This window comes from Hydra vulgaris, chromosome 11 (assembly GCF_038396675.1).
Source record: "Hydra vulgaris chromosome 11, alternate assembly HydraT2T_AEP".
Classification (NCBI taxonomy): Eukaryota; Metazoa; Cnidaria; class Hydrozoa; order Anthoathecata; family Hydridae; genus Hydra; species Hydra vulgaris.
The window spans coordinates 55,082,297-55,105,000 of NC_088930.1; the positions used below are offsets into that span (position 1 = coordinate 55,082,297).

At 27.8% G+C, this 22,704-nt stretch overlaps 2 protein-coding genes across 2 annotated transcripts in view; one reads left to right on the forward strand and one right to left on the reverse strand.

The window, feature by feature from the left end:
* The window catches only part of LOC136086765 (tyrosine-protein kinase receptor torso-like), a 99,828-nt gene that overhangs the window by 38,176 nt on the left and 38,948 nt on the right, over nucleotides 1-22,704 (reverse strand). The window contains exon 5 of the mRNA XM_065809240.1: nucleotides 11,397-11,562. Within this exon, the coding sequence (XP_065665312.1) occupies nucleotides 11,397-11,562 (166 nt within the window). The remainder of the gene's footprint in view (nucleotides 1-11,396; nucleotides 11,563-22,704) is intronic.
* LOC136086764 (uncharacterized) lies at nucleotides 358-2,723 on the forward strand. Its single transcript, XM_065809239.1, has 2 exons — nucleotides 358-722; nucleotides 789-2,723. The coding sequence occupies exons 1-2, from the start codon at nucleotides 397-399 to the stop codon at nucleotides 2,569-2,571; spliced, it is 2,109 nt and encodes a 702-aa protein (XP_065665311.1). The 5' UTR covers nucleotides 358-396; the 3' UTR covers nucleotides 2,572-2,723.

Consider the following 22,704-nt stretch of genomic DNA (forward strand, 5'->3'; position numbering starts at 1 on the left):
GTTAATAAAAGGCTTAAAAATTGTAGGTTTTATGAGTCAGGAACACATAAAGATAGGAGAGAGTTCCAAAATACTGAAATGCGGGAAAAAATGACAAATAAGGGAAAACCAACCTTAGCAGATGCTAATTTTTTAGTCGATTGTAAATATGGTATTTATAAGAAGCCAGTTGAGAATAATAATCCAAGTAAACGTAAAGAAGAGAACTTATTAAAAGGGTTTCCATTCATTAATATGAGAATGTCTAGAGCCATGGCCTACTATATAACACGGCCGGATTTGTTGCCTTGAACGCAAAAAGTTAGTGGGCCGAAACACGAGTTTGAAGTTTACAATGAACCGATTTAACAATCTTAAATTAAACTTTTTTTAAATCAAGTAATACTTTATTTTGCAATGCCAAAAAAGTGTTGTGTTGTTGGTTGTAGAAGTAATTATAAGCGAAAGATTGAAGAATGTTCCAGTAACAGCAACCACGTAACATACAAAACTGTGTTTAGTTTTCCTAATAGCAATCAGTTAGATCTTCGAAATTGTTGGATTAAGTTTGTCAACCGAACTGATTGGAGCCCCACAGAAAACTCAGTTATATGTATCGATCATTTTGAAGATAAATATTTGAAAAGAGGTAAACGTATAACATTGAATTATTGCGAAAATCCTATACCAACAATTATTACCAACCAAAACATCCTATCAAAGCCATCTTTAATTCAATCAACCTCAGCTTTACGTAAGCCTCAGCTTTACGTAAACCTCAGCTTACGTAAACCTCAGCTTACGTAAACCTCAGCTTTACGTAAGCCCCCTGCAGTTCGTATATATTCTCATCCTTTTCTCGATGAAACATACGATTTTAGAAAACATGATACAATTAAAAGCATTATAGATCTTAATGAAAGTTTTTGTCCAGCAGGATTTTCATTTAAACTAGTTGATAACCGTGTGTTATTTCTTCGAATTTATTTCGACGACGGGGATGTTACTCCTAACATTGAGAGTATTACTATTGATAAAGACTTACATGTAAAGCTACATATGAAAGGTATCCCAGTTCCATTGCCTAAATGGTTTAGAGAAGGCAGTGTTTGTAAATTGACCAGTGCCAGTATGCTTGTTAATTTTGTTTCTTATATGCATGAAGTTGCAAAGAACGTATCAAAAAGAGTATTATCAGATTTATATAAATTATCTCTTTATAAACCACAAGGACGTCCAATCTACACAAATGAAATCATTAGATTTTCTCTAATGCACAGACATACATCAAAACAGGCTTATACTTTGCTATTAGAAGAGTTTCCACTTCCTTCGTTGTCTTATTTAAAATCACTTTCAAAGGGTGGCATTGATCCATTATCAGGATTATTATTACTTTTGGAAAATGGTAGTATTAGTGCTGACTGTGTTGTTTTAATTGATGAGATGTATTTACAAAAAGGTGTCCAATATCATGGAGGAAGTTTAATTGGTGCTGATGATGATGGTAATTTCTATTCTGGTATAGTTGTGTTCATGGTGGTTAGCTTGAAAGAATCTATCCCCTTTGTAATTAAGGCCTGTCCAGAATTTCAAATTTCTGGTTCTATGATTAGTTCACATATAGAAGAAACGTTAGATACTTTATATAAAGCATCTTTCAATGTACGAGCTATAATAACTGACAATCATGCAACAAATGTTTCAGCATTTAAAATTATACGTTTAAAGTTTGGTGAACAAGATAATGAAATATATTTTACTTTTATGGGACACCGGGTTTACAATTTATATGACAGTGTTCATTTACTGAAAAACATTAGAAATAATTTATTAAATTCAAAACGGTTTGTATTTCCACCTTTTGATTTTATTGAGTTTGATGATATTATTCATGTTGAAGCTGGAGAAATTTCTTGGAGTTTATTGCATAATGTTTATGAGAAAGATGAATTGTTACCTGCTAACTTAAAAAAAGCTTTCAAATTGTCTGCCCAAACTTTACATCCAGGAAACAACAAACAAAGTGTTCCTTTAGCTTTAAATATTTTTGATGAAACCACCTCTGCTGCAATCATCAGCTATTTTCCAAACAAAACTGCAGCTGCTGGATTTCTAAGGCTTATTAATATTTGGTGGACTATTTCTAATTCAAAGGTAATGTTTAATACAAACAATAGGATTGGTAATGCAGCTATTCCAGGTGACAAAAAGTCACAATTTTTTCGAGTTTTTGCAACATGGATTAATGAATGGAAAAACTTGCAGTTTCAAAGATGTAATAAGTATACTTTATCTGCTCAAACAACTAATGCATTAATTACAACACTGAAGGGTACTGCAAGTCTGATTGAAGATTTATTTTCAGAAGGATATAAATATGTTTTAACTAGCAGGTTTCAAACTGATCCATTAGAAAGACATTTCAGTAAATATCGACAAGTGAGCGGTGGAAGATTTTTAGTCAGTTTACGTGAAGTTCAAAGCTCTGAAAAGATATTATGCATGAAATCCTTAATTAAAGCCAATATCAATTGTTGGACGAGCAATCTTAAACTTGATACAAAAATTGACAAAAATAATTTTTTATAAAATTGGAAAAATATAGCAATGAAATTCAAGAGAATGAGCTTTGTCATGACTCTTACGAAGTTGCAATCAATATATCTGGTTACATCACGAAAAAGATTGGGGATAAATATAACTGTTCTAACTGTCTGAAATCATTAAGTTTCAATACAGTCTCAACAGAATATCTGGAAATTCTTTTCACGTGGTGGTTTAACAAAACCTTCCAAAGAATTAGCTAACTATGTTTGTAATGGGTTTATAATTCTGGACACTGTAAAGAAAATGTTATTAAAGTATTCCCATGATATAAAAAATGCATCCGTGCTAGCGCTAGAAAAATATCAACCAAGTGATAGTGATTTTATGTGTATAGAATGGGGAATGGGGAATTTCATGTGTATAGAATGTGTATAGAATGACTGGAATGGGGAAGGCATTTGGTAAACACAATTATTACCAACATATATTTTAACAATGAGCAACAAATTAAAAATGGAAACATTAGAAAAAATGAAGTTGCTGCCTTTAAAGTTCGACAAACCAAAAAAGACAAATGAATAAACCCATAACAACATAGTATATGTATATTGTTTTTTTGAGAAACAAAAGAAACTTGACTTGATTAATCTTTTTGTAATATATGTAAATGCTTTCAGTAAATGTGTACATTTAAAAATTATGCTAGTTTTACTAACATTTTTGTTAATTTTAGTTGTTTGAACCAATAATTTTAAGACTAAGATTTTGTAGATTAAAATTGATGGCTAAAATAGATAGTTCATTCGGCTTAATGCAATCATGATTTATTATTAGCTAACTGTTTTAGTGTTTGAAGGTTAAGAATTTTGGTAATAATAATAATTATAGCTAAGAGCAAATTATTTAAATATTATTAATGTCTTTATAGAATTACCTTCAGGTTTTGATTCAAAAGCTAAAAACCTAAAATCGGCCCACTAATTTTTTGCGTTCAAGGCAACAAATCCGGCCGTGTTATATAGTAGGCCATGCTAGAGCGTTAGTTGTTTGCAGTATATAACTGAGTTTTGTTGGAATTAAAGTTCACAAACCAACGCAATCTCCAAACAGTTACAAAAGTAAGATCAGATTCAAGATTAGCTGCCAGTGTTAAGCAATCAAAGGAGAAGACCTTTTGTCATGCAAGGCGTATAAAGTCGAGTCGTCACTTAATTGCTTCTTTTGATGTAAGATTGTCAGGAAGATCATGAATGTAGATAAGAAACAAAACAGGACCAATAATATAACTTTGAGGTAGTCCAAAAGTTACTGAAAAAAAAGTTGAAGAAAAGTGTTGACCTTGGAGGATTACTTTAATAAAGCGGTTAGAAAGAAATGATTTGAAAACTTTAAAAACTTTCCCAGATATACTATATAAAGCAAGCTTATGGAGAAAGACCAGCATGCAAAACTTTATTGAAAGGTTTAGATATATCAAGGTGTATAGGCCTTGTCTCTACGCCTTCATCTAATGTACACAACAATTTTATTTTAGTCACAGCAATGAGCCTGTAAAACTGAAGATCGAAAATAGAGAAAAAACAATGGAGAGAAGATTGGACAATAGTGGGAGAGATCAGAAAGTTCCCCAGATTTTTAAAAAATTGGCCCCCAGATGCGATTTTCCACGAAAAGCTGGAAACAAGATTTAGTCAACCACTTATCAAATAATTCAGAAAAAGTTGACAAGAGTTCCGATAAACACTTTAGCAAAACTATGATGGGAATGTTGTCTGGATCACATATTGTAGAAAAAATTAATTTGGAAATTGACTTTTGCAACAAAAACCGGAGTGATTTGAATGTCAAACAATGGGTTAACTTGTTTAACTAAAATGGCAAGAAAAGTATGGTCATTAGATTCAAGAGTCGAATTAGAAGAAATTTTCTTTTCAAATAGTTCTGGCTTTATTCTTATAGGAGTTAATAAGATCAGACCAATGAGATTAGAGATCAAACTTTTTACTTTTAATAACACTTTTGAAAAATTTCTAAAAGTTTTTAGAGCCTAACTTATGATATAAGATGTGGTATTTTGTATACTGGGAATAACGGAGCTTAGCACATGACAGCAACCTTTTTTTTTTGATTTCTTGCAATAATAAATAGGCATTTGTTCTCAAGAGAGTTGTTTTTTAGAAAAAGATAAAAACTATTACGACTAGATATAGCAGCAGCTAAAGAAGTTGAAAACTATGGAGTATAATAAGGCTTGACTTGGAACCAACGAAAAAGAATAAAGACCTTCATACCTTCCTGGATCCAGAAGTTATGTACGAGATGCATTTATTAGCAAAGAGAGAAAAGATGTATACCGAAGGACCGTCACGAAGAATATCAAGAAAAATATTCTATTTAGCTTTAGGATAGTTGTAAGTATTGTAATGGTAATAATAAGGACGAAGTACAAGATGAAAGATTTTTAGAGATCATTTAATGGTTTGAACAACATAAATGAGAAAAAGAAGAAACAGGACACAACCTAAGGTCAGAGACAAGACACAAATCAAGAAGTTAACGTAAATAATTGGGATTGTTTGGAAACCAATTCACAAAGTTAACTGTTTGAACAAGAAGTTTAGAAATACAGAGGTTATGGGTTTTGTCCCAGAAAGGACAGCAATGTTAGAGCTAAGCCATTCAGTGTGATGAGCATTAAAGTTACCAATGAAAACAATATTGGCAGAAGGTTAAAGAGATAGGATATGGTCACCTTGATCATAAACTACATCTAAAAGAGTCTTAAGAAACAGTTGAATGATAAATAACAAAGAGAAAGGTGATAGAGTTAAGAGATATTAAGCGGTGCTTCCACAAAAAGATTGGTCAGAAGATTCAAACCTGATTTGAATCCTCTGACCAATCTTCAATTGATGCGTAAGTGATGTGACTTTTGGAGAAACAGCAGAATTTAAATTAGTCTCACAAAGAGCAAAAAAAATAAAAATAAAGATATATTGAAATTAATAAATAAAAAGAATAAGAAAAGAAATAAAAAAATATATATTGAAACACCTAAGTGGTAGTGATGGTTTTTTATATTTAATATTATTTTTTTTAATTTGGTCATGATTCAAGTTAAAAAGACCTTGACACATTCCTTTTAAAACTACTTTACAAACGGAGAAGTTACATTAGGTGCTTTTGTAGATCTATCTAATCTAGTTTTTGATACAGTCGACCACAAAATATTATTATCAAAACTTAATATGTATGGCATAAAAGGGTAGACCCAACAATTGAATAGAAAACATTTTAGATAAACGTGTGCAATATGTATATTAAAGAGACAATAAACTCTCTAATCCGTCTTTAATTGAGTAAGGTGTCAAGAATCAACACTTGGGCCTTTGGTTTTTAAATCAATGTGAACGATCTCAGTATAGCATCAAAAACAACTTAAACTATATAGTTTGCTAACGATAGCAATTTTTTGTAACTAAAAATTTATAATTTTTTAGTGCAAATAAACTCTCCATTAGCTCAAGTATAACGAACTTTTCTCTATTTCATTCTTCCTTTAAGAAAATAAGTTCAATCTTCTTTTCTGAAATAATTTATTGAAAACAGAGATATAAGTAGGGATAATGTTTTCAAAAGCTTTAACTTTTTTTCGTCTATAGGTAGTAAATATCCAAAAGCATCTAAATAATATACAAGTCACGTTACACATTAAAAGAACCATAACTCAAACAAATCTACTATAGTTTTGTTCAAAGTTACTTAAACTACGAAAATATAGAATCGGGGTAGTACCTATAAAACTAAACTAGTACCTCTATATCGTAAACAGAAGCATGCTATACGTGTGATTAATTTTAAAAATAAAAAGAAACACTCGATTTGAATCCTTTTGAACAAATGTCTTTACAAACTTGTTTGAACACAATGTTCTAATTCTTATGTATAATAGCAAAATGCAAAAAAGTCCTTCAGTTTGCTATAGTCTTTATAAACAAAAACCAGAGTATAAATATTTATTGCGCGCAAATTGTATCCTGCTTTATGAGCTTCAAAAAAAAAAAGTCTTCATGCAAAAAATAGCTTGAGCAATTTAAATTTTGTGCACCTCATATATGGAATAAGTTTTCACTACTTAATTTTAATATTGATTTTTAAAAATTTCTTTAAAAAATTTCTTAAAAATTAAAAATTTTCTTAAAGCAATTTTTTTAATTTAAAAATTTAAAAAGATTATTTTAAAGTATAAAAATTTAAATACTGATATTTTCAAAATTTATTCTCTGCAAGCTACTTAAATAATTTCTTACTTTTTCATTATTTATAAATATATTTCGAATATTTTATTAGCAATAAATATATATATAAAATATTTAAATTATTTAAAAAATATATTAAATATATTTTGAAAATATTAAAAATCAAAAATAAAAACGATAAATATATTTATATGCTTGGTATCTAACATTTTAATACCATTATAATGTGATGATTTTATGTAAAATTTTTATTATCATGTTTTTATATTTAAGGCAATTTAAATTTTTTATGAGAATACTTTATTAAAAATATTTAACGAGAAGTTTGATAAAATGGAAATTAAGCTATTAAATCTTCAAGAAGAAAATACAAAACTAAAAAAAAAAATTATAAACTAATGAAATCGGCGAAGTTTCTTAGCGAGAAATATGAACCAATTGTTCAAGAACTTGGATTTAAAGGTAATTTTGAAATTAAACGGGCGGACAGGACGGGGAAAAAAAGTATCAATGGAAGAAAGTACAACAGAACCATTATAGTTAAATTTTTAAAATACAAAAAAAAAATGCTTTGGATAACTATGATCGATTTTAGGTAAACGAAGACTACTGCCACGGAACTTTAGAATTGCGAAAACAGTTATTTAAAGAAGCAAAAGATTTGAGAGCCAAAGGTAAACATGCTAAAGTTGTATATAATAAACTTGTAACGCGCGACTTATAAGAAACTATTTTATCTTAGATTGATTTTATCTTTATTATTATTTCTCTTATTTTTTATTGTTTTTAAATACTAAAATGAATTCAAATTGCTCTAAGAATTTTGATATTTTTCAATTCAATGATTTTATGCTTAACAAAGAGCCCGATCCGGATCAAAGTTATTTAAGAAAAACAGAGGCTTTACAAAGTAACTGTAGCTATTTTTATAATTTTGAAATAAAAGAATTTCTTGAGCGTGATAAATTTAATACAATTCATATAAATATAAGAAAAGAAAGAAGATTTTGAAAATCTTTGCAATACTTTTGAGGAAAATGTAACTATTTTTAGTGTAATATGGCTAATTGAAACTTGGTTTAGTTCTGATGACTCAAATTTAGATAACAATTTTAAAATACCGGGCTATAATTTGATTTCATTAAGGCGGAAAACAAATAAACGCGGCGATGGTTTAATTATTTATGTAAATAAAAAGCTACTGTATTATACTAGGCATGACATTAGTATTTTTGACGTCAATAAAGAAGTTTTAACGATTGAAATATTGATCAATAAAACTAGAAACATTGTGATTAGCTGTTGTTGTCGACGACCTACTGGCAAAATTTAAACTTTTAGTGCCTTTTTACATGATGATGCTATAAATAAAAGCAACTACGAAAAGAAATTAAACATATTAGGTGAACATATTAGGTGATCTGAATTTAAATTGCTTAGAGTGTCACGTCAAAAAAGACATTAATGGGTTTTAGAATGGCCTATTTGAAAAAGGAGCAGTTCCTCTTATAAACAATCCAACTAAAATTACTCGAGCAACAACTTCCTTAATTAATAATATTATAACCGACGATATTTTTTACAATTTGCTTAAAAAGGCATTAGGGGAGAGTGGAGTAATAGCGAACGCGGGGTAACTTCGAACATGGTCAAAACAGCATTGTAAAAAAAAATATTCGACAATTTCTTTTTACCTGCTGAGAAGGGATTCTTTGCTCAGTTCCAGACGCGCAGTAGTGTAATGAAGCTGCGGATGTTATTTACTATATTTTGATTTTAACTTTTTCTGATAATTTTATGCAACTTTTTTCTTGAGTAACACTCTGTTGTAGCTTCTATGGAAATAATACCACTCTTTTTTTTTATTGTTGCATAATATAATTTTTAGACTTAGTTATTACAATTAGCATTTTATTCATTATTACACAACAGTGTTTGTGATTGCCCCCCGATGTGTTTGGAATTACCCCACATAGGTAGGGTACTTCCGAACACCAATGGTTTTATTTTTGCCATAAATTTTTATTTTATAATAAGATTTTTAAAAATTGTTTTTGAAGGTTTGTGACTGTATAGTTAAATTAATTAATAGGCAGTAAACATGATCAATTTTGCATAACTGGTGTCTTTAATTCGCATTCCAGCTTAGGTGTTCGCCAATACCCAACTCTTCCCTATTAAAAATGACATCTGATCGTTTCCCTATTTTCTTTTCAATAGATATTTATGCGAAAATTTTATATAATGAAAAATAATCATTTAAAAAACGAATTTTTCATAATAAAAACCTAATATCTTTTAAACATCAACTTTCTTTAGTTAATTAGGACATTATTAAATTTCCTGAAGACTTTAACTTAATATACAAATTTTTAATAAAATTTATGACATCAATTTTCCTAAAGTAGAAATAAATTACAAACAAAAAAAATTAAACTGCCATGGATTACTATGGGTATTCCATAATCTTCGAAAATTAAGCAAAAACTTTATATTAAATATTTAAAATCAAAAACGACTGAGAGTAAGTCCATCTATAAAAATTACATAAGACTATTTGAGCGCCTAACGAAAAATTCAAAAACAATATACTACACTAATTTACTTGAAAAATACAAATTAAACTCAAAAAGCACTTCGCAACTAATAAACGAAATTACTGGTAACACTAAAAAAGTGTCGCAATATTTGCCCTCAGTTATTTGATACAGTTCCCGCGTTCTTTTATTATTTAATAACAATAATTATATATTTTTCATTACTATTATATATTTGTATTTTAAATATTGTAACGAAATGCTTATTTAAAATGTAATAAAAAAAAATAAAAAAATTATAAGATAAAATAAAATTCCAAGATAGAGCATAGCATCCCAATCAATAAGCTATGCAGTTCTCTCAGTCTAGATGAATAACCTAAAGTCGTAACATAGGGCTTCTAATAATGGTAATAATAATAATCCATTTATTTAACCATAAAATATGAAAATTTACAATAATATTTATAAACTCACATAAATAAGGTTAGGTGTCACTCATATAGTTTAAAACTAGTCAATGGAGTGACACCTGAAAAAAAAAGCAAAAAAAAACAACAAAAAAAAACAACAAATAAAACACAGAAAAAATTATAAATATGACAAAAAAATTAAAAAGAAAAAAAGGAAAAAAGAAAGAAAGGAAAATAAAGCGCTAATAATTAAAGATGATATTAATAATTGCAATAATAATATAATAAAAATAACAATATTAATAATAATGTGAATAAAAAAACAAATAGTAACTATATCATGATAACTTTACTAAAAATTATAACTAATGGTAAAAATAATTATAGTAAAGTTTATAACTACGATAGAAATTAATGAAAGAAACATAACAATTGCAAAAATTAAGACAATAACCATAAAAACTATTACTACAATTGAATCACTATCACTATCATTATAAATAATGTTAATAAGATTTAAAAAACAAAGATAAATTAATGATAATAGTAATATTAGTAGAGTTAAAAGAGGCAGTATAAAATAAAAGTAATAATAGTTTTATAAATACAGTAATATAAAAAAAGCAATAATAATAAATGATAAAATTAATATTCATTAAATATATACTCAAATATAAATTTCTTAATTTGGTTTCGATTGAGAAGAAGAATGTTAGTAATAAAAGGGTATTTAGTTAAAATCTTTTTTTTTATAAATGGTATTATTTGGTTCCAGTGAGAAATACATTGATTTTTAATAGAGAGCTTGCCATATTTAATAGTGCTGAAAAAGGAAGTGTGCAAGTTAAAATTTTCAGTATTTCGAGTGTAATATTTGTGTGTGTCACTTGTTTTAATAAAAAATTATTGAACGAATTTGGTAGCTTATTTTGAAGAAAATCAATCACAAAAAGACAATTATAAAGCTTTACAAGATCTTGAAATTTTAGAATATTTATTCAGAAAACCTATTTTCGATATTATATCGTAAGGGAGAAAATGTCATAATTCTTAAGGAAGTGCGTTGTACACTGTTTCTACGATGTAATAAAAAATTACCTTTTTGACCCCAAACAGTGCAACAATAACTTAGATGTGAGAAGAACAAGGAATAGTAAATTGATTTTAAAACATGTTGGGGAACATAGTGTCGTATTAATGACAGCATACTATTGGCACGTGAGAGCTTTTTATTTAGTTGAATTAGTTGATAGTACCATGATAGGTTTTTGTCAAGAAATATCCCTAGATATTTTATATATTTAGATGGGAAAAGTCTTTTACCATTAATTCTAATTTTCACATTAATAATATCAATCTTTTTTTTTGGAGGGTGAAAAATAATAAATTCAGTTTTATTGATATTTAGGACAAGACGGTTACTATTTAACCAATGACACAAATGATGGAGATCTGAATTAACTTTTTTACAAAGCTGCGCGAGTGATTTATTAAGTGATTTTGCTTCTTATGTAGCCTCGATACCAAAAGCAATAACTTGTAGCCTTGATACCATAACATCAAAAATATTTTAAATAACTTTATATTACGCTACGATTAAAAAGTAAAAAAATTGAAAAAAAAATTTCAATGCTTATAAAATTCTTTACGATACTCACTCTATTTTTTCTTCATTTAAATTGATTTGATGTGGTGTATTCATTGATTTTGGGGATTTTTCTTTTCTCCTCCGTGACCTTATATAAAAAACAACACCACCAACAACAATAGCAACAACAAGAACAACAACTACAACGATAATAATAGTTGTTGTTGTTGAAATGCCTAAAAACAAAAGCTATAACAATCTAGTCATATGCGGTTTAAAATTTGATTACTACAAAAATTTTAGTTACACGATGATAAGAACAATTAAAACGACTGATCTTTGAAGAGAAAACATTTTTGGTGTACATCCTGACGAGAATATGAAATTTTTTTTCATATTTAATTCAGCTTCACACCTAATGATTAAATGTTTTGTAATTCAAATCAAAAGCATATATTAACTACTAAAGGTTGATTTTAAAGTTTTCATTATGTATTAGTTTCATATTGCAATATATATACATATATACATATATACAAATATATATATATATATATGTGTGTGTGTGTGTGTGTGTGTGTGTGTGTGTGTGTGTGTGTGTGTGTGTGTGTGTATGTGTGTGTGTGTGTATGTGTGTGTGTGTGTGAGTGTGTGTGTGTATGTGTGTGTGTGTGTATGTGTGTGTGTGTGTGAGTGTGTGTGTGTATGTGTGTGTGTGTTTGTAAATCAGCTTAAAGCGGACATATATGTGTAAAATCATAATATAAAACATATATAAAACAATAAAACATATATAAAACAATGATCCAATATTTTGTAAAGTATATCTTATAAAACATATACAATCAATTTTTATCTTAGAAAACAAAACTGTTTTTACTATTTCTCTAAAACATTTTTGACATGAAAACTTATTAGTTAGCAAATTAATTGTTAATATTGTTATTTTTATAGTTATTATTAGTGTTAACATTAAAGTAATTAAGAACCTAAACTTTCGTTTATAAGCTTTTTTATTCATAATTTCACTTTTTTATAAATGTCCGCTTTAAGTTAATTTTTTACTCATTACTTTTTGAATAAAAAACTCTTATTGTTTGCAATTACATACCAAATTTATCTTAAGTAAATAATACGAAATATTATGTTTTGTTTTTGTTAGTTAACTTATAGTTAAATAGTTAACTTTTTAAAATCGTTTTTTTTTTTTTTTTTTGCTGCTTTCCTTCAAAGACTGTTTTACGTTTATTTTTAACGCACTTAATTTTTAAATATATACTTATTCATTGAACCGAAAATTATTTTTACGTGAAAAAAAAATCTGCGTATTCATTTAGTTAATTAATTTATTTTAGTTATGTGTGTGAATATTTTATAAATATTTTTATAAAAAGAAAAAAGAAAAAACACCAAGTATATTTTATATAATAATATGTCCGTTTTAAGTTGAATTTTAACATAAAATGGTGTTTTTTTACTTAAATAATGTTAATTTTTTGAGCTCATTTAAAGTGCATACATTACTAAGTGATCTTGGCAATATAAGCACTTTTGCTACTTTTTTAAAAACTCTTTATCTTTAAGAAAAAATTTCGGGTGCCCAAATATCTTAGTGAATCATGAGTAGCGATCCCTAAAAATTGTTTATTCGCAGAATTTTAGATCCAGCATTGTTATTTTTAAAAATACTCTAGTTTTCGCTTAAGATGCTCATATTACCCTAATCTACCATATTAAATGACTTTTAGAGCTTTCTTTTTTGAAATAATAACTTTTTATGAAATAAAATGTAAAATCATTCATTGATTATTTATATATTTTTAGCATTTCTTCCAAAGACCGTTTCACGTATATGTATATATATATATATATATATATATATATATATATATATATATATATATATATATATATATATATATATATATATATATATATATATATATATATATATATATATATATATATATATATATATATATATATATATATATATATATATATATATATATATATAGGGTATATTGAGGTAAAGTGAACTATTTTTTTATATCAAAAAATTATCACAATTAAAAAACTTTTTGTTTAGTAATTTAGCATTATTTTTGCTTAATACAAAATTTTAAAATTTTTCAAAAAAAATTAGATTTAAAATATGGCTTTTGTTTTAATGTAAAAGCCATTTTTAAAAAACGAGTTTTGCGGAAGTTTTAAAATTACGTTATTAAACTTTGCGATAGGTTTTACTAAATTTAAGTTTTGTTGTTGATAATTCGAATACCAGTTATATTATTTATATACATTTTGAAGATAATATAATGCTGCAATACAAAAATTGCAGTTTTTATCACGATATAAAATAGCTAATTTTAGTTTGTATACCAATTTATTTCACTGTACCCTTCATTTTTCTGTCTAACGGGGGTAAAGTGAACTAGTCTTTTTGTTATATCTTTTCAATCAGATACTCTTAGTATATATTCATCGTAATTACTTAACTAAATTGTTTACTCTTAAAATAAATATTTGTTGTAGAAATTTTCGTGAAATTTATTTCAGAAATATAATATTGTATTGAAATATAGTATTGAAACAATGCCTAGAAATTTCAAATTTCTTTAGGTATTTGAAAAAAGATTTTTCAAATACCTGAAGGTGTTTGAAAAATCTGTTTTTCCATCTTTACTAAAAAAATTTTATGATTTCTCTTTTAACCCAGCTAATTTAGTAAAATCATTCGCCAAAACTGAGATATTTTTCTTTGATCCATCTGCTGTATCATCTGACAAGTTAACTCTCCCCAAATCTATAAACACCCTTTTTCTCAGAATACAAATAATTGTGACAATACATCCCACAAAACATCACTTTGAACACCAATGGTAATGATTAGACCAATACTGGTGAAAATTTTTTTAAAAAACAAATACAGTTCGCACAAAACTATAATATCAGTAGACAAAACATAGAAAAAAATAAATCAACTATTAATATCAGATGTAGATTATTTTAATGGAAATAAGATCATAAGTGAAAAGAACAGTTAATGGCCACAAAGGGCGATGTTTTTTCAGACAACAAACGACCTACAAAAAAGTAAAAAGAGGTGAGTGTTATACAATGACACTCACCTCCATAGCTTTTTTTATTTTTAATGGCTTTTTTTCTGAATAATTTTCCTTTAAATTTCGAAAACATCTATATATATAGTGTATATATATATATATATATATATATATATATATATATATATATATATATATATATATATATATATATATATATATATATATATATATATATATATATATATATATATATGTATATATATATATATATATATATATATACATATATATATATATATATATATATATATGTATGTATGTAATATATATATATATATATATATTAGGGTGGGTCAAATTTTTTTTTTTTTATGAAACATGAAAATAAAGTTGCATTTTGTTGTCTCTATTAATGATATGTAAAAGAAATGTAATAAAAATTTGATTTAGTTTTGCCAACTTTAACTTGAATTTTACTATATTAGGTCAAAATGATGCTATTTTACAACAGTTGTATAATTGCAGGATAAAAGCATTAAGATTTAGGTTTTTTGATGATTCATGTTAATAATATTTTATTAATAGTATACAGAACTTTGCAAAAGTTTAGAGCACCCTACGAAATATAAGACAAAAAGCTGTTAGTGTTGTTTGTTGACTTCCGATAACATGATCCTGTACTTCATTATAAGATATATACTTGTATATATTACATTTAAATTACGTTGTTTGTTTTTTTGTTTTAGTTTAATTAGTTAAAATTGAAAATAAAAATGGCTACTGTTAAAACAAGAAGTGAAACTGAACATGGTATACTAGGACAACCTAGACCATTCCAAACAAATCAACTGCCAACTTCTGCTGATGTTTTCAAAGCATATGACTATATATTAAAAAATAACAATTGCGCAAGTGTTACTGAAAGAGCAACAGTCATAGCTAATGAAATTAAAGCACTGTACAACAAAGCAAGTATTCCTACCATTGCAGTCAGCAGCTTAGTTATTCGCATAAAGAGACTAATTAACAAAGTACATGAGCTTGGTAAATACTCTGATCGCAAGAAGTCCTCTGCAACATTTAAATCAAGTTTACAGATGTTAGACCAACTATTCGATATTTGTCTGTGTAAGTGTTTTAATAAAGGTGTTCGAGAAAGGTCAGCTTGTTCATGTCCACTGCCAAAAAAAATTCCAACACTTGAATGGGAGTTCTGGATAGATCAAAAAACGGTACGGAAGATGGTAATAGGAAAAGTAGACAAAGAAGAAACAATTAAGCTGCAGAAGAGAGAAAAAAGAGAAAGTAAAACATGCAATTTACCGATTACAGATAAGAAAATGAAGTTTGATAAAGAAATTGATCCAAATGAAACATATTGCAGTGATAATGAACAGTCAAAGCCAGATAAAGAATTTTTGCCAATTGAGATGTCAGATGGTAAAGTGATGTCAAGTTATGAAGTGATGTCAAGTGATAATGAGATGTCAAGTGATGAAGAGATGAAGGTTTACAACACTAAACAATATCCTGAGTTGTGTAAGGCCATGGATAGGTGTAAAATCAGTAACAGGAATGCTTGCCTAATAGCAAATGCTGTACTAAAAGTTTTAGATCTTATAACACCAGAGAATGCAATTGATCCAGCAAAACTTCGTCGTCAGAGAAATATGTGGAGGAAAAAAGAAGTTAAGAAGCATGCTGCTGAAGTCCAAAAAATACTTTGCATTGGATTTAATGGAAAGCAGGATATCACTTCCGTTAAAACAAGTGGTGTCAAACGAAATTTCAAAGAAGAACATTATGTGATAGTGTCATTTCCGCAAAACAAATATGTCAATCATGTCACGCCACAAAGTAGTAAAGCTGTTGATATTGCACAAGAGATATTATTGAGCATCAACAACATCAAATCATCAGACACTTTAGCAGCAGTTGTTTGCGATGGTTCTGTGAATAACACAGGACAGGAATAACACATAATGGAGTAATCAGAAAATTAGAAGAAGGTCTTGGGAGAACATTGCAATGGTTGGTCTGCTTGTTACATGCAAATGAACTACCTTTTAGAAAATATTTCTCTGTTGCGGATGGTGGACGTTCAACAGGTCCAGCTACTTCAACAGGTAAAATAGACATTGCACTTGATTTTGATCCAAAAGATTTAGATATTGTGAACTTTAAACATATACCTGGTAAAGTTGAGGATGTAAGTGTTGATGTCAAGAAAGATTTAAGCTCTGATCAGATATACCTTCTAAAAGCTTGCTTAGCTGTTCAGCAGGGATACACTGCTTGTGATCAAATATTGTTCCTCCAAACTGCTATGCCAGGAAATCTGAACCATGCAAGGTGGCTAACAAAGGCCAATCGTATTTTACGTTTGTATATGTCTAAGGAAAATCCTTCAAAACCATTGCAAAGAATTACAAGATTCATCGTAAATGTTTATGCGCCATCGTGGTTCAACATAAAACGTCATTCTTCCTGCCTTGAAGGAGCAAGAAACTTCTTTTATCTTATGAAGCAGTGCTATGAACTAGGGAAAGAAGAGTGGAAAATTCTTGAACCAGTGTTGCGAAACAACTGCTATTTTGCTCATCCTGAGAAAATTCTTATTGGAGGAGTTAAAGATGAAAATGTATCAATTCGTCAGTTTTCGTGTGACAAAATAATTAACGCACGAGCTACATCACAAAGTAGCAAGATACGTGTCTTTGATAAATCAAGCATCAAGCTTGATCCGGAAGCTTCATCATTCATAAAAATGATTGACTGGTCTGTTGCTATTGCAACACCACCACCGCTTTTATCAACTGTTTCTAATGATGATCTTGAACATTTCCAGTTCCACGTTGATGTCTTGAGTGGTATTCCATGCCATTCTCAGGCAGTTGAACTTACTATTAAAGACATCTCAGCAACAACTATGAAAGTTTTCGGGCACAAATCACGACATGGAATGATTTTGCAGTGTCGTAAATCTCGAGCAGAATTACCGAAAAATGACTCTAAATCTGACTTCTTGAGCCATAACAAATAGCAAATAACTGAAACAAATTGCTGTTATGTGTTGCCTACTACACTCTGACTATTTCTCCTTTAACAACTACTTGCATTTTTAAATTTAATGTAACAAGATGTCGAGTAATGGAATATAGCATTAAACCACGTGTATTTACATTATACGATTATACAGTAATTTTAATTCCCAAAGTTGCGGATCCAAGACGCGCTTCAATGTTATTTCAAAAGGAGTTTTTTTCATAAGTAGACTGTAAGGCAACATTTTAGTAATGTTTCACAGCCCCAACTTAACATTTACATCATAATGACCCACCCTAATATATATATATATATATATATATATATATATATATATATATATATATATATATATATATATATATATATATATATATATATATATATATATATATATATATATATATATATATATATATATATATATATATATATATATATAAATATATATATATATAGATGCTAGCAACATAAATATTTGTCCATATCTACAAATACTTTCACGAGGTGATCTAACTGTACCTTCACTTTCACTTAAAGATTTCATATGTGGATATTTTGCAATCTTTGATAATCTTTCAAATTTAATAACTAAGCAAGGTGCTAATGTCAAAGATTAATAAAGTTTTCTCTTATCAAAATACTCTCCCTCAGTTTGCTGTACTTGCGATTTAAACAAAGTATGGGGGTTTAAATTTGCTTCTAAAATTAATATTATTGTTTTTTTTAACAATAAGCAGAAGATAATCATTAATCAATTCATATATTCTGAAATAGTTGTTACATTCATGGAAGTTTACAAATAGTACATGTACTATTCTTAAGTAAAAACCTTGTAAATAAAAGCTACTAAATATATTGTTAATGTTAATAGTAATAATCGTCCACAGTTGTAACAAAGCAAACATTAAAAGTTTAAGGAGTAAAATACTAATAATGATTATAATAAGAGTGGTAGTAGTAACAATAATAACAATACAATGATAAAAGTATAATGATAATAATAAAAATAAAATGACAACAATAAAAATAATTACAATAATCATAAAAAGAATAATAGTCATTTAGTATTAGTCACACACATACACCTTTTATTAATGTGATTTATATTATTATCATATTTTGTTAATGTGATTTATACTATACTGTGATTTATAAACTCAAATAGATAATCAAATACATTAATAAAGTTGGTTATATAAAAACCTTACACGACAGTAATTATGAAATTATCAGAATATAAAATTATGTTCATACACACATTATGTAACATACACACATATATAGACACATATATAAACACACATACATACACATATACATATATATACATACACATACACATATATATACACATACACACACACACACACACACACACACACACACACACACACACACACACACACACACACACACACACACACATATATATATACATACACACATACATATATACATATATACACATATACATATATATATATATATATATATATATATATATATATATATATATATATATATATATATACATATATACACATATACATATATATATATATACACATACACACACATACACATACACACACAAATATATATATAAATATATATACTTACATAAACACGCACACATATATATACACATATAAATATATACAAACATACACATACACATCCATGTATACATATATACATTCATACATATACACTCACACTTATTCACATGCGCTTATCACAAACACTTATACATAGATACGCATATCTTTGGATTTATAAACTGTATTTGATTAGGAAGGAATGGAATAGGTTACTCTTAAAAACATAAATTGAATGGAGAGCTTTCAGGTCATAGGGAAGGTTATTCCAAAATTTTATACTTTGGTTTTTTATGGACTTATATCCATAAGTAACAGAACGATGATTTAAGACTGCAAGATTGAGATTATCAGTTGATCGAAGATAGTATCGGTTATTTGCATTTTTTGGGAAGAATATGTTGAAGGAAAGAGGTAGGTTTTTGTGTTGGTGGTTCCAGACAAACTGGCAATTCAAGAATTGAACAAGGTCGCATAGTTTAAGGATCTTAGAAGTAAGATAAAACACATTAGGATTGGATTTGTAATTCTGAAAATGTATTATTTTTAAAGCTTTGTTTTGAAGATGAGATATCCTTAAAACTTCTTGCTGTTGAGATTGTCCCCATATTTGACAAGCATATCGTATATGCGAGCCAAAAATGGCATGATATATGTTTAACAATGCTTTCAGATTGACATTATGGCGAACTTTAGCCAGCATTCCATTTGATCTGCTCAATTTTAAGGCTAAGTCTTTGAGGTGGGATACAAACTATAGGTTGGAATCAATTATAATTCCAAGATATTTGATTGAGTTTACAGGAATGATTTTCTGGCCACTTAATCTAAAGTTTAAATTTTTAGTGATTTTTGTTTTTTTAGATTTGAATATGACCAGTTCAGTTTTGTTACAATTGAGGGAAAGCTTATTTGAGCGAAGCCACTGAAGTAAATTGGCAAGATCATGATTAATGTATTTGTTAATTTTTTTTAAAGATTTGTTGATAATGAGCAAGTTAGTATCATCAGCAAAGTGGTAAGGAGTTGGATACTTAATTGAGTTATTGAGGTCATTAATATAGAGAAGAAAAAGTAGTGGTCCTAATACTGAGCCTTGAGGAACACTGTTGGAACATTTTATTTGAGTAGATTTTGAGTCACCGACTGAGACAAACTGAGATCTGTTGTGAAGATAGGAGGTAAACCATTTAAGAGGTATTCCTCTGATTCCATAATATTCTAATTTCTTGAGTAGGATAGAATGATCTACTGTATCAAAAGCTTTTTGTAGATCTACAAAGACACCGCATGCAAAAGTTTTATTATCAAGAGCTTTTCTAATTGACTCAGTAATTTTAAAAAGTGAGTGAGTCGTGGAATGATTAGCACGAAACCCATACTGGTGTTTGTAAAGGCATTTAAATTTATTCAAAAATGCATAGAGCCTCTTATGCATAGCTTTTTCGAAGAGTTTGCTTAGGTTTGAAAGAAGAGAGATAGGTCGGTAGTTAGACATATCCATTATAGAACCTTTCTTAAATATTGGAATGACTTTAGCAACTTTGAAAGCATCTGGGAATAAACCGTTTTGAAATGAGTTATTTATAATAATACTGAGAGGTTTAGAAATTATGTCTGGAATAAGTTTAAGAAAGAATGTAGGAAGGCTATTAGGACCAAAGCTTTTTCCAGTTTTAAGAGTGGTTTTAATAAGACCAGAGATTTTCTTCTATGTGACAGGATCAATAAAGAACGTATTAGAATTTGGAGAGTTGAAATAGTCAGTAAATTTGGATGTTGAAGGCATGTTTTTGTTTTGAAGTTTGTTTTGGATAGTAACAAAAAAGTTGTTTAATATATTTGATACAGTAGTTGGATCTGCTATAATATTTTCTTTCAATTTAAGTTTGAGAGTTGAACTATAGTAGGAAGGTTTTATATTAATGATTTCTTTTATCCCTTTCCAAGTATTTTTAATATTGTTTAAGTTTTTACTAAAATAGGTTGCGTAATAAGATTTTTTACTACTTTTTAGTAGATTGCTGATTCTGTTTCTATAAAACTTAAATTTAGAAAACAGCTCATTTTTAGTACTAATATCTTTACATTTTGTGTGTTTTTTATATAGTTTGTTTTTAATAGAAATAGATTTAAGTATGCCATTGGTGATCCATGGTTTTGATTTAAGTTTAATTTGCTGCTTAGTTAGTTTTTTGTATGGAGCATGTTGGTCTAATATTCTTTCAAATGTCTTTAAAAGAAAACTGATAGATTGATTTACATCATCATCTTTTTTAATATAAAGGGCCCAGTTAATGTTGGAAACATCTTCAATAAATATATTTTTGTTAAAGTTCTTGAAGCATCGCCTGTAAAATATACTTTATTTAGGGTGATTGGTTTTTCTTGGAATGCAGATAAATTGAGCCATATGATCAGATATTGAAATAGTCAGATTGCCAGAGATTTGGTCAGATGAATTAAAGTTTATAAAGATGTTATCAATAAGTGTTTGTGATTTAGCTGCTATGCGTGTCGGTAGAGTAATAACAGGATGTAGTGAAAAAGAAATAAGCGAGTCAAGGTAGCTAGATATAGGATTTAATTCATTATATTTTAGTATATCCATATTAAAATCCCCCATAAGTAAAATACTTTTTTTTTCAATATTTAGCTTATCTAATAGAGGAGTTAAATAATTATTAGTGAAATCGTCTTGATTCATAGACGCATGTCGATATATGCAGCCAATTATTATATTTTTTAAGTGAGGCTTTATAATTTCAACAAAAATGGATTCAAGATATTTGAAAGAGTAGATCTTTAGGTCGTTGCGAACTATGTAGTTTAAATTAGAGTTTAAATATAGAAAAGCACCCCCTTTTTTAGCCTCAGTGGGACAATGCTCAATGCTAAAACCATTTATAGATATGCTTGTTATATTTGAATCATTTACATATAAATTTGACTCAGTAATACCTATTGCGAAAGGTAATGTATTAAGAGTGCTAATAAAGCTGCAGAGATCATCAATGTGATATGGTAAAGAAGCAATGTTGAGATAAATATAAAGATCTGAATTAGGATTAACTTTTTTATTGAAATCTATGGTGTCATAGTATTTACAATTAATTGAATCTTGAGGATTATTTAGATCTGAAGTTGAATTTTGTGGACTTGATGTAGTGTCAAGAGAATATTGTAAATTATGATTCTTGTGTGATAATGTTTGGTCAAGCTTAAGGTCAGAACGAGATCCAAATTGAATAGTCTTAGATGGCATAGCGAGGTGTTATGACTTTAAAACAATTTGGTTATATTTAGTAATTTATGATCTCAGAAAAAAATGGAGTTTGTTAGATGAAATATAGCTTGTAAACAGTAATGAATAATTATAAACTCAAGGAGATGAGAGATAATAATACAATAGCTATAATACATAACATAAAACATTATCAACTACGTACAAATACAGCAAAATAGTAATACAACAATACAACAAAGCAAGTAATACAAGTAATACAACAAATACAACAAAAAGTACTAAATACAACAACAATTATAATAAAAAGTACCAAAAAGTATATAGCAATAACTATAATAAAAAAATAGCAATAAAAAGTACTTTAAAAAGGAAAAACGAGTAATTTTAGCATATAAGCAACAATATCATGCCAATATA

Bases quoted from the DNA above. Each gene is read 5' to 3' on its own strand.
- LOC136086764 (XM_065809239.1), top strand. From the start codon at position 397: ATGCCAAAAAAGTGTTGTGTTGTTGGTTGTAGAAGTAATTATAAGCGA. The intron at 723-788 runs CTCAGCTTTACG...GCTTACGTAAAC, and splicing joins CCATCTTTAATTCAATCAAC to CTCAGCTTTACGTAAGCCCC.